Source organism: Setaria viridis, chromosome 7 (genome assembly GCF_005286985.2).
Source record: "Setaria viridis chromosome 7, Setaria_viridis_v4.0, whole genome shotgun sequence".
Classification (NCBI taxonomy): Eukaryota; Viridiplantae; Streptophyta; class Magnoliopsida; order Poales; family Poaceae; genus Setaria; species Setaria viridis.
Window position 1 is genome coordinate 20,842,824 of NC_048269.2, and position 13,809 is coordinate 20,856,632.

At 47.3% G+C, this 13,809-nt stretch overlaps 1 protein-coding gene and 1 pseudogene across 1 annotated transcript; one reads left to right on the forward strand and one right to left on the reverse strand.

The window, feature by feature from the left end:
- Window positions 1–34: 34 nt before the first annotated feature.
- Window positions 35–5,054, reverse strand: LOC117864740 (uncharacterized). The gene is made up of 3 exons (XM_034748844.2): window positions 4,913–5,054; window positions 2,356–2,576; window positions 35–990 (listed from the first exon to the last, which is right to left on the reverse strand). The coding sequence occupies exons 1-3, from the start codon at window positions 5,052–5,054 to the stop codon at window positions 400–402; spliced, it is 954 nt and encodes a 317-aa protein (XP_034604735.1). The 3' UTR covers window positions 35–399.
- Window positions 5,055–9,073: 4,019 nt separating this feature from the next.
- LOC140223533 (uncharacterized) lies at window positions 9,074–10,381 on the forward strand (annotated as a pseudogene).
- Window positions 10,382–13,809: the final 3,428 nt, after the last annotated feature.

Below are 13,809 nucleotides of genomic sequence, written 5' to 3' on the forward strand. Positions count from 1 at the left end.
TTCGCTGAAAAAAAAACATATTCAAATGCGAGGCCAGACGAATGCCGTCGCTGCCTGTCTGCCAGGCTGCCACCCCATCTTGGTGACTGGGTGTGGGTGGGATAAAATGGTGAGGGCCGAGCACGTGTGCCACGTACTGATCACGTGGCGCCAGGGTGTAAGGTTAAACCAGTGCTAATGCTTTTGCATCATGGTGTAACGTGTTATTACCAGCGAGAGGCACTTCCTCGTATGCAGAATCAAGTGACTAACACGGTTTGCCACTATGGTTGAATATACAGCGCTTAACCCACGAAGGCATCAATACATCGAACATTTCCACGAGCTGCCACTATGGTTGAATATACAGCTCAAGTGAAACCTCCATCGTCATACCACTGCGCAACAATAGTGCTTCCATCAAATTACGCGTGACCAGGCGACAGTGACTTGCATCTTACAGAAGCCAACGTTAAGTTCACCATAGCTTCTACCCATGTTAAGAGGAGTGAAAACTGCATGCTCTTCCACAGCTTCATCTTCCGCCTTTTTACTCTGACGTGTGTTGACAGAAACTATCAGGTGTTCCTCATACTCAGCAGAAACAACAGACCGTGAAAGCAAGATGTTATCACCATCAAGAGGCACCTTTCCATCTCCAAAACCAAGCAACACGACTTTCTCATCTTCTATACTGTCCGTACTGGCTGTAAACTGACCATGAGAATCTTCTATCCATGACCCCTCAATGACTTTCACACTGATTGTGGCCTCCAGAGAGTAAAAAATATGGCCAACTGTAAGCTCCATCGTGCTAAGCTTGCTTGTGTAACATTTCTTAAACATGCATGAATCAGGTATTAAGGCAGGGCTATCGAGTGGAGGAGCCAGAAGGCTTAAAACTCTATCTTGTGATTCAATATTACTCTTCACTTTCAGCTCAACCTCAAAGATCACAGGATCCAACAAGTCAACAGCACGGACAGGACCAGTCAGTACTAAAGATAAATCCTGCATGCAACACCATTAAATAAATAGTGAGAAACCCAAGGAAAAAGAAGAGGCTCATCGGGCAGCATAATATACAGAACTGCACATTAAATTGTATGGACCGCAAAGAGCATATAAAAATGGATATAATTTATGACACAACCAATGGGAGAAAATATTAGTCTAATGAGCCAGTGAAACAAAACAAAAAAAAACAATTGCTACGTGCTTATCATTAGAGCATGTTTTATATAGAACATGCATATTCTAATTCTTTGCAAAGAAAGCAGTAACTTTTTTGAAGCCAAAATTCAGAAGAAACGTCGGAAATGTATCATATACAAGAAAAGCATGTAAGTGCACCGGAATAAAATAGATGAAAAAGGTTTGTCAATGCAAAGGTCTAAAATTCTTAAGGGCGTGTTCAGAGAAGCAAGGTCATATTTCAAGCAATACTCCACAGGTCGCCATGTGCCTGATAACAATTATGTATTACCTAGACTGTGGAAGAACAGACTTCAGTCAATGTGCTGAATCAATTCTTATTTTGATCCAGTTTGAGTTACAAGTTAGTTTAGTTGGACCTATATTTTGTAACAATATGTGGTTATTTCCCGGGATACATGTACCTATGATAACCTATGATTAAAAACCCACATATACATGACCAAATTTTAAGATATACCCATCTCATTTCAGTTTTATCACTTGTTTCCGAGGTCAACATGGTCCCAATGTAAGAAATAATCACGAAAAATTCTGCACAAAGGGAAGGACCAAAACCCAACAAATTTGAATAGGTGCACTTACCAGTTACCACATCTGTGCCCATATATTTATACATATCCTGGCATAAATTTTAACATACCCTGATATGAATGAAACGACTATCTATTTGATTAGATTGGGTGCAGATATACTTGTAACTTGTGTGACGTATCGATGTTAACGATAATGCATACCTATGCATTGCAGCAATTTTTTTTATTTGATTCACCTTACAAAACATGAAGTCAGATTATATTAAAGACTCATCAAATTGCAATAATACGCAGATACCAATAGTGGGAATAAAATAACATTCTGAATGGTTAAAGTATGCACCATCCTCACATCAATAATTTTCTAACAAATTCAAACATGAAGATTGCTCATCAGATAGAGAAATGTAAACAACGTTTGTCTCCTACCAAAAAGGTTGAATAAAAGAGACATGGTAATTTCCACAATGCAACAAAATTAGACCTCTTCTAAAAGCTCACTAAAACAGATCATTGAGAAAACCAAATAGATTAACTAAGATCATTTGGTATGCAGAAACAATATTTACAAGGGCAACACTACGGTAGCTATTAGCCTGTAGCAAGAGACAAATCAAATACGGACCTCTTGGGTAAGGGTTTGGCAGCTATCCCTTTTGCGATGGAAGATGATATTGCGATTGTGATCTAGGTTGTCACGTATGGCAACCATACCATACACATCTAGCGGAAACTTTAAACCTCCACTTAGTCCCGTCACTTTGACTGAGAAGATCTGTAAAGTACTGATCAGGCACCCGCCACCGCGTGCGGGCTTATCTGTAAAACGCTTGGCACATATTGTTGCTGCAAGTAAAGGATATTCCCAATGAGTTGAGATATTCAAGTCATATGGGATGCAGTAGCAGTAGTAGCAGTAACAGTGAGAGAAATAAATAACACGTGCACGCTGTTGGTGTCCATTTCTAATCCTATTTCATGTATCCCTCTAAGATATAGAAAACATCAAGGCATAGTAGGGTAGAGCATGACGATCATGTATTTTTTTTGATATAAAACAATACATTGCAGGGAGAACACAAAAAAATGAGATACAAAACAGGTTGAATGTTAACTCTAGTACCAAACTAAAGCATAGTTAATATTGAGTAGTTTTCCCCCTAGAAACAGGAGGAGAAACAACATCCACACAAACTTTATAACATTTGCGGAGTTTGGCGATCTAACCTAAGAACACAGTTATACAGATAAACAATGTGTATGTACGTGTTTTGGGGGACTAATACTAACAGAGTCAGTTTTTTTTTAAAAAAAAACGAGTGGTTCCATCAGGATCCAGACAGCAAAGATAAGTAGCAGCCCTAATAACATCAAATTATTAACAAAGCCACACCCAGTTAACATGCGTGCGTAACAGATTGATTAACCATGAGAACAAAGAAGGGAAGGGACAATAAGGAACTCACTCTCGTCCTCAAAGTAACCATAGCGACCCAGCACTAGTAGAGAATTGGCTTTCCATACGCCTCCTTTTGTCCCGGTTTAAAGTTGGCCCGGGACAAAAGGTTCACCAACCGGGACTAAAACTCGGTCACTGGTGGGGGGCTCACCAACCGGAACCTTTTATCCCGGTTGCAAAGGCTAATAGGAAAAAAACACTCTGAGAGGCCTTTTATCCTGGTTTGAAACACCAACCGGGATAAAAGACCCCCCTTTTATCCCGGTTGGTAACACCAACCGAGATAAAAGGGTCAAGAGCCTTTTATCCCGGTTTGTAAAACCAACCGGGATAAAATGGGGTCATTTATCCCGGTTGGTGTTTCAAACCGGGATAAAAGGGCCCCCAACGAGGTGACTGGAAGGGGATTAAATCGTGGGGGACCCTTTTATCCCGGTTGGAAACACCAACCGGGATAAAAGACCCTTTTATCCCGGTTGGTGTTTCCAACCGGGATAAAAGGGTCCCCCACGAGTTAATACAAGAGGATAGTATCCCCTACATAGTCAGATGTGGTGTGTAGGTGGGATGGCAAGGAAGCTACGCGCGAGGCTGGAGGTTGTGGGTTCGAATCCCACGAACCGCGCACGTGAAAAATCGCGTGACTTGTGACTTGCGACGTGCGCGTGTGGGGGGCCTGCCTGGGAGCTCGGGAATTTTTTTTTTGCAGCGTCGGCGCTTACCAACCGGGATAAAAGGGGGTCTTTTGTCCCGGTTGAGTGACCCGGGATAAAAGACCCCCCCTTTTGTCCCGGTTGGTTTATCCCGGATGCATTTTTGGGATATTTCCACCATACCAACCGGGATTAAAGCCCAATTCTCTACTAGTGCAGATAGAGACTCTCCCAGAACCTGCGGAATTGCTTAGCTTGGTAGGCGTAATAGTCTGTTAACTCTTCTTCGTCGTCAACTTCATTCAACCACTTGAACTTCGCGACACCTTCTGCTTCCGCTAGCCGCTTCCTCTCTTCTGGATCGAGCTCAATCTTCCTCTTCTTCGTCGCTTCATCTTCTTCTTAGGTTTCCACTTTGTGCTCCTTCTTCAACTGTACCTCCAGACCCATCCCTATCTCCGTCTCCGTCTCCGCCTCCATCTCCATCACCATATCCATCAATCACAGGCACGAGGTCGCCCGTCCGGCCGTCCGGGTTATCCTCGCCGCCGTTACAGGAAAGGAAAACCTAGATATGGTTTCTTGCGAATGGATGGAGTAGGTCTTCGGGTAGCCGGGCACGGGCAGAAGGGAGACGAAAGGCTACTACTTCCGGCAGCCCACAAAGTCGCAGGACAACTCGCGGACCATTTTCCTTGTTACAAGTAGATGGGCCAAGCGACCTTATTCTGGATTTTATAGAAGGAAAAAGTTCTTTTAACATCCCTCAACTATCGACGAAGCCCAACATTAGTCCCCCAACCGCAAAATCACACGTTTGACACACCGTATGCAATACGGGGCAAATCCAGTCACTCGCTGTTTTTAACGTTGATTTGAAATGCCCGGGCCAAGTCAGTGGGGGAGCCTGTCGGGCTCCTTCCCTCCCCAAAACAAATTGTACAAGGGAGTTTCCTTCATACGGCTCGAATTATTCTCAGATGTCCTAAAAGACATCTTTCCTTAGGCGTAATAGTCTGTTAACTCTTCTTCGTCGTCAACTTCATTCAACCACTTGAACTTCGCGACACCTTCTGCTTCCGCTAGCCGCTTCCTCTCTTTTGGATCGAGCTCAATCTTTCTCTTCTTCGTCGCTTCATCTTCTTCTTGGGTTTCCACTTTGTACTCCTTCTTCAACTGTACCTCCAGACCCATCCCTATCTCCGTCTCCATCTCCGTCTCCATCACCATAGCCATCAATCACAGGCACGAGGTCGCCCACCCGGCCGTCCGGGTTATCCGCCGCCGTTACAGGAAAGGAAAACCTAGATATGGTTCCTTGCGAATGGATGGAGTAGGTCTTCGGGTAGCCGGGCACGGGCAGAAGGGAGACGAAAGGCTACTACTTCCGGCAGCCCACAAAGTCGCAGGACAACTCGCGGACCATTTTCCTTGGTACAAGTAGATGGGCCGAGCGACCTTATTCTGGATTTTATAGAAGGAAAAAGTTCTTTTAACATCCCTCAACTATCGACGAAGCCCAACATTAGTCCCCCAACCGCAAAATCAGACGTTTGACACACCGTATGCAATACGGGGCAAATCGAGTCACTCGCTGTTTTTAACGTTGATTTGAAATGCCCGGGCCAAGTCAGTGGGGGAGCCTGTCGGGCTCCTTCCCTCCCCAAAACAAATTGTACGAGGGAGTTTCCTTCATACGGCTCGAATTATTCTCAGATGTCCTAAAAGACATCTTTCCTTAGGCGTAATAGTCTGTTAACTCTTCTTCGTCGTCAACTTCATTCAACCACTTGAACTTCGCGACACCTTCTGCTTCCGCTAGCCGCTTCCTCTCTTCTGGATCGAGCTCAATCTTCTTCTTCTTCGTCGCTTCATCTTCTTCTTGGGTTTCCACTTTGTGCTCCTTCTTCAACTGTACCTCCTGACCCATCCCTATCTCCGTCTCCATCTCCGCCTCCATCTCCATCACCATATCCATCAATCACAGGCACGAGGTCGCCCGTCCGGCCGTCCGGGTTATCCTCGCCGCTGTTACAGGAAAGGAAAACCTAGATATGGTTTCTTGCAAATGGATGGAGTAGGTCTTCGGGTAGCCGGGCACGGGCAGAAGGGAGACGAAAGGCTACTACTTCCGGCAGCCCACAAAGTCGCAGGACAACTCGCGGACCATTTTCCTTGGTACAAGTAGATGGGCCGAGCGACCTTATTCTGGATTTTATAGAAGGAAAAAGTTCTTTTAACATCCCTCAACTATCGACGAAGCCCAACATTAGTCCCCCAACCGCAAAATCAGACGTTTGACACACCGTATGCAATACGGGGCAAATCGAGTCACTCGCTGTTTTTAACGTTGATTTGAAATGCCCGGGCCAAGTCAGTGGGGGAGCCTGTCGGGCTCCTTCCCTCCCCAAAACAAATTGTACGAGGGAGTTTCCTTCATACGGCTCGAATTATTCTCAGATGTCCTAAAAGACATCTTTCCTTAGGCGTAATAGTCTGTTAACTCTTCTTCGTCGTCAACTTCATTCAACCACTTGAACTTCGCGACACCTTCTGCTTCCGCTAGCCGCTTCCTCTCTTCTGGATCGAGCTCAATCTTCCTCTTCTTCGTCGCTTCATCTTCTTCTTGGGTTTCCACTTTGTGCTCCTTCTTCAACTGTACCTCCAGACCCATCCCTATCTCCGTCTCCATCTCCGCCTCCATCTCCATCACCATATCCATCAATCACAGGCATGAGGTCGCCCGTCCGGCCGTCCGGGTTATCCTCGCCGCTGTTACAGGAAAGGAAAACCTAGATATGGTTTCTTGCGAATGGATGGAGTAGGTCTTCGGGTAGCCGGGCACGGGCAGAATGGAGACGAAAGGCTACTACTTCCGGCAGCCCACAAAGTCACAGGACAACTCGCGGACCATTTTCCTTGGTACAAGTAGATGGGCCAAGCGACCTTATTCTGGATTTTATAGAAGGAAAAAGTTATTTTAACATCCCTCAACTATCGACGAAGCCCAACATTAGTCCCCCAACCGCAAAATCAGACGTTTGACGCACCGTATGCAATACAGGGCAAATCCAGTCACTCGCTGTTTTTAACGTTGATTTGAAATGCCCGGGCCAAGTCAGTGGGGGAGCCTGTCGGGTTCCTTCCCTCCCCAAAACAAATTGTACGAGGGAGTTTCCTTCATACGGCTCGAATTATTCTCAGATGTCCTAAAAGACATCTTTCCTTAGGCGTAATAGTCTGTTAACTCTTCTTCGTCGTCAACTTCATTCAACCACTTGAACTTCGCGACACCTTCTGCTTCCGCTAGCCGCTTCCTCTCTTCTGGATCGAGCTCAATCTTCTTCTTCTTCGTCGCTTCATCTTCTTCTTGGGTTTCCACTTTGTGCTCCTTCTTCAACTGTACCTCCAGACCCATCCCTATCTCCGTCTCCGTCTCCGCCTCCATCTCCATCACCATATCCATCAATCACAGGCACGAGGTCGCCCGTCCGGCCGTCCGGGTTATCCTCGCCGCCGTTACAGGAAAGGAAAACCTAGATATGGTTTCTTGCGAATGGATGGAGTAGGTCTTCGGGTAGCCGGGCACGGGCAGAAGGGAGACGAAAGGCTACTACTTCCGGCAGCCCACAAAGTCGCAGGACAACTCGCGGACCATTTTCCTTGGTACAAGTAGATGGGCCAAGCGACCTTATTCTGGATTTTATAGAAGGAAAAAGTTCTTTTAACATCCCTCAACTATCGACGAAGCCCAACATTAGTCCCCCAACCGCAAAATCAGACGTTTGACACACCGTATGCAATACGGGGCAAATCGAGTCACTCGCTGTTTTTAACGTTGATTTGAAATGCCCGGGCCAAGTCAGTGGGGGAGCCAGTCGGGCTCCTTCCCTCCCCAAAACAAATTGTACGAGGGAGTTTCCTTCATACGGCTCGAATTATTCTCAGATGTCCTAAAAGGCATCTTTCCTTATGATCTGGTGGTTCAGCAAACGAGCACTAGCCGCAATAGCAAGGAACTATGACCAATAGAGTTAGACACAGAGCGTCATACTTCTTTATCTTGTGATGGTTAAGGAGTTTCTTTCTCAGAGGGTGCGGGACGCTTGCGGAGTCCGTACCTTCCGTACCACCACAAGTCGTTCTTGGGCAGATCCTGCTCCTAAACATAAGGGAGGGATAGGGGGAAAGGGGCTGGGCCTATCATATAAATAGGGTTATAGAAAGGCTACGTATTTTCATTCAACGTTTCGGGGCGCCCGATTCGATCAACGAATTTGGCGAGCTGATCTGCTTTGATCCAAGAGAAAGCCCAGTGAGCCACCTTTTCGGTGCAAGCCATGTGACCTACAGCTCGGCCTTCACTTTTTGAGACTTCCTTTACCCACATCTCTATGTGCCCGCAGCACTTTCATATGGAGAAAGATGGGCTTACCATGTTCCATCAATAGCACCTAACCTATGCTGATTTTGGTGGACCGTGCTCCACCCCGGTGAACTCATGCGGTTCCGATGTGCCTAGAGGCTAGAGGTGAATCCGTTCACGGTCCGTAGGACCAACACCATTCGAAGGTTGATGGCCCGCCATGCCTAGAATAGGAATCTTTGACTGGTCTTACACACATTCGCTCACTTACTCTGTCCCCCCTCAGCCCACCCTAGCCCCGGGTACGTCATCTCCAAGGCTTCACACAAAATCTTCACTAACAACATATGCATGCTTTTGTAGGGTCGGGCAGAACCGTTGTTGCCTGATGCAAACTTCCCCCATATTGCTATAAATGTCTTCATGTCGCACGACCTCTTAACATTACATAACCGAATCCCCAATCCTTTGCTTGCTGTGCAGTGATAGTACCAATATCCACTAATCGTTGTTTCCAGATACGGTTGCCGGTTGACATCTCTTCTAATTCGTCAATACGAGAAGCAAATCGTTGTGTGGAGGAATCAATATCTCTACATAAGCCAAGAGGCAGATCTTGTGCCACTCCACCAGGTTGTATGAAACTGACATGCATCCTGGCTCCCGGGACTCTTTCATAGAATTCCAACAATTTCTCCCGCTCCTCAAAAGCCCAAAGGAACGGAGTTGATGCTCCCACATCCATAGCATGAGTAGTTGAAGCAAGTGAATGATTTGAAATTCGAGTAATTTCACAGAATAACACTAGTATATATTGAGCTCGTAATGGTACCTCACAATTCAAAAGTCTCTCTACGGTTGAAGAATGAGCGTGTTCTTTGTCCATCGTAGAAACATAGATAGGATCAACAACGGAAGGAACAACAAAACTTTACGACAGCTTTTTCGTACACGTTCACTTGCATCACATACACAAGTGCTCTTTGAATTGTGCAATAAGGTCACCCGTAACACGGCTCTCCCACTCGAGTTACCTTAGCCCCGGGCCATGCTATTTTATGATATTGGAAAAATGGCAGCATAACTACTTATTATCATCATCTTGAAAGCTGGGCTCCTTTTGAATATGAGTGGGGCTCCTAGTCTGGGAGGCGCCTTCGTGGAGCCAAACCGAAGGAAGAGCAAAAGGGCGAGGCCACACCCAGCTTTGAATAGGAGGGGGGGTTAGCTCTGGATCATGCTTGCTTCGAATGGATCAGAAAGGGGGCTGGGTTCTATTTCTGAGCTGGGCAGGAGGTGAAGGCTAGAAGAACAAGAGAAGTGTGCCCTCCTGTTAAGGAAGAGGATAAAAAGGTGCTATCATCTATCTCGACCTGTTTCCCGAGGCGTTGGAAAAGAAGACCGGCTCAGAAAATCACTGGCGTGCTTTCTGTCCCCCATCGTTTCGCCAACAAAGAAGTCATCCTTGACTTGACAATTGACCATTCCATCCCTACCAAGCCGCCTCTTCGAAGTATTTACCTCTGCCTTTATTTTTTTCACAAATAAAAAAGAAAAAAAATCAAGAACCTCGTCTGTGATTTAATCAGCCCTATGGGACTTTACTCGACCCATTCTCCAGTTTCCTGCATTGCTCAAGTGTGTGACTCCGTATGAGGACCTCCTTCCCTTTTGCTCTGCCCACTCTCCGTTCACACAGTTATCAAAGCGGAGGAAGGGTGGGTAGCAGGTACCATGAGCCCTCTGTCCCACACATCTATCAAGAAGCAAGTGTAGTTCATTGGTTCCACCAAATGCTCCTATCTCTCAGCAAAGATCGTGTGAGTGTGCAGTTATGTTTCAGATGCTTCACCATGGAATAGATCGACTCAGTTCCCCTTCTTTTCCGGTGCACTCACTTTATATCTCCGACACACCAGGAAGGACGCGGTGGGAAGAAAGCAGCCTGTAACATCCGTAAAAATCACCAACTTAAATCACCCGCTAAAAATTTGTTTTAAGATCTTTTTACCGTTGAGCTCCCGAAAATCCCGTCTTCCCGGCAATTTCGCCGTCTCGGCTTCCAAAGCCGACAACCATCATTTTTATCCTCTCCGCAAATTCTGCCGCGTGCCGATTGACAAACCGCCGCGTGTGCTCCGACCATTTTCCGCAATCATCGCCGACTCTCCCTTCCTTTTTCCTCTGTTTCCCCTGTCCCTTTTTCTTTTTTCTTTTTCTTCCTTCTCTTCCTTCCTTTCTCCTTCTTCCTTTCTTTCTTCTTCCTTCCTTCTTCTTCATTTCTTCTCCTCCCTCCTTCCCTGTGCTGCACAGTAGGCCCTCCTGGTCGGCGCGCAGTCGAGCCCCCTACCTACCATGCCTGCCCCCTCGCTCTCCCTGGGCGTGCAGCACCGGACCCCGTCCCCCGCAGCGCCACACCCGGCCCCCTGCCCCGGCTCCCCACGCGCACAGCGCGCTCCCGGCCCTGCGCCGGCGCACATGCTTGCCGCCCGCGCCCAGGCCTCCCTCGCCACCCACAAGCTTGCCGCCCTCTCCTTGCTCCCTCCCGCGCCACGGCGCCGCCACCCTGCTCTTGCGTGTCGCCAAGCAGACCGCCGCCGCCTCCTATCCACCGCTGGCCGTCCCCTTCCCATCGCCGAATCCCCATGGTAAGGGGCAAAACGGGTTCCCCTCACCCTCCTCCACTGTCCCCGCCACTCGGCTCGCCGCCGGCGAGGCCTGGCCGGCCGGCCGCCGCCGGCCATCTCCTCCCCCACCCTCTCTGTTCTTGAACCGAGGAAGGAGAAGAAGAAAACTCCTTCTCATTTCGATCTAACCCCCATCTTTCTCTATTTCGCAAAATAGTCCTCCCACCTCTCTCAAAGATTCTCTCGCAGATCAGCCCTTCCACCTTCCAAAAATATTTACAAACAAGTCTCTAGTTCTCGCTGTTTAGTCCTAAAACTTGTTTTAAGCCCCTAATACACGGTTATCTCATCATTTCATGCACCAAACTTCCTCCAATTAATCCCAAATTCGACCACGGCATCCTCCAATATACTTCCGCTGAGTCATCTCCAAATTTCGTGAAAATACTCATTCCTCCTCTTTTTCGTTCGCTTTCTCTGTTCGAGCTCAACGGGTAAAATCTTATTTTTCTTTTATTTATTGTGTGCCCGATTGTGTGTGCTGTAGATCGCGGAGTACCCGAGGAGGAGCCTAAGGAGGAGTTTGACCGTGAGCCCGAGCCCGAGGACTAGCACCGCGAGCAAGAACTCCTGGCCAAGTACGAGAATGGCAAGTCCAATCTCACCCTTTGATGTATATTTATCCAAGTTTTTCAAACACCACCTATTGTCCTATTTTACAAAATTGCATATTGTTTTACCGCTGAAACACGATTGGATAGACACCCCTTGATTTCTATGAACATTCCTTTATTGTCCTATAATTATCTCTAAATATGATTTGTTCTGTTTGGATGATAATTATTTGCTAGAATGCTTAGGACCTTGTTACTCAATTTAATCATGACTACAATATGCTTTGTTAAAGAATAAATGTGTGAGTGTTTTCAAATGAGAAAAATAGGTTTTTGAAAATAAAGAAAAGAAATGCTTAGATGAGATGGATGGGTGTTTCTTGTGTGAAATGCCAGTAAGTTGGGCTCGTACCTTTGTGGTTGAGTAAGGTTGGGAGATATCCATCTTGTCACACTTAAGGATCGAGTTGATGTGCCATCTTGCCTAACCCACTATTGTGCAACCACTCGACCGTTGTGTGAGCGGCGGCTTAGCATAAATCCCACTAGCTGGTCTGTTAGCCATCAGGAGAGTTGGTGAGCAACGGGAGACCATAGAGAAGGGTCCAGCTCCTTGTCCTGAACGATCGGGCTCAACGCGTCGAATACTACCTCCCTGCCCGATCTACTAGCAGCAACAGTATTCGGCACAGACTTCTTCCGACCAGCTAGTTTCTTCTTCTTCCGAGTCGGCTGAGACACCTTGGAAAGGGGTCTCTTCCCCACAGCCTGCCGGGTCTGCCGACCTGCGCCTTGATCCTCTCCGCCCTCGCCGGCTGCGCTAATGGTAGGCCCAAAAGAAGAGTCAGAGTCAAATGCAAGGCTGGGTGGCAATGTGACTGCGTTGACCGGACAGACCTTGGGCTGCGCCGCTTGAGCCTCGCCAGGCAACGGTGGAAGGCAAAAATAAACACAGGGGTTGCCCTATGTCAAGACATGGTTTTGAGTCAGGAGGAATGCAAATAAGGAACATATTGCATTAAAACAGAAATGCATATAGTCTCACTGAGGTAGGCGACTGCCTTCTCAAGGAAAAAAGCCTTAGGGGTGTTCACATTGCTGACCTCGCCCTTGAACAACCTGGACACCCGGTGAAGAACATCTTCATCGGACACTTCACCAGCAATCTCCTGAGTCGGATCATTCAGCCCCGAGTACTCGTATGACGAATGTACTCGGTATTTGATTGGCCGAGTGGCCCTTTGACAGAAGTTGATGCCAATAGCCGCGAGCATTAGTCCCTACGCCTTCAAGTCGGTAATTTCACCAGCAATTCATTTACTTGGACCTGTTCCTCCAAGATCGGCTGATTTTGCCACTCAGCCACTGACACAGGCCCAAAACCTGTACGTGGTGGCAGCTCGGGCTTCTGATTGGCAATGAGAAACCACTTGGCATGCCACCCCGTGTGGGAATCCTTCAGCTGAAGGTCAAAGTACTCATGCACCTTCTTGGGGTGCAATGAGAATCTAGCCCCCCCCCCAAATAACCATATCCTTTCTACCCTTTGTATTTACGATCTTCAACTGATAAAGATAGTGTCATAAATTGAAGTTGAGGGATACCTAAGTATGCTTTGCATACATGAATATAGACAGAAATATACAAGATTGAGTTAGGGTTAAGGTGTACCAACTTGATCTTGTAGTAGTGGAGGAGGCCATGGAAGAAATCTCCAGTGGGGATCCCAAACCAGCACTCGAAGAACAGCGTGAAGACCACCACCTCCGCCGTGTCCTCGGACAGGAACTCCTGACCGGTGGTGGGCTTTTACTTGAGCAGCTCTTGCGGACCAAGGAGCCCGCGGTCGACAAGGGACTGAATCCGCTCCTACGTCATCACGCTCTTCATCCACACCAACAAAGGAGCTGGGGCATTGAACTGCGCCATTGATTTGCGAGCTTCTGGTTTGGATCTAAAGAGCACTAGGGTTTTGTTGCACATAAAGCAATGCAGCAGCTTGGGCGGCAATGGTGTAGCAGCTCAGGTGGAGGTGGCGGCACATGCGTGAGACAATTAGGGAATGTGGCGGCGCAACCTAGGGTTCACGAAGGTGACGGCGGAGCACTTAGTGAGCTCAAGGTAGCGGCGCTGCGAAAGGTTGAAGATATGAGTGGCAACGATTCCACACCACTCGCGCTTTTAAGGGAGATGACGACATCAATTACGGATGGAAATCGCAAACCTTCCATTAGCACTGTGCAAACATGCGAGGCAGAATCTGCAAACCCTTCCGTTAACACCGTGTGTGCCTAACGGTTCTTTAGGACTTTTTGTTGCATTTTTAACAGAGCGCCTCTGTGGCCTTGTCACCCCCTGTC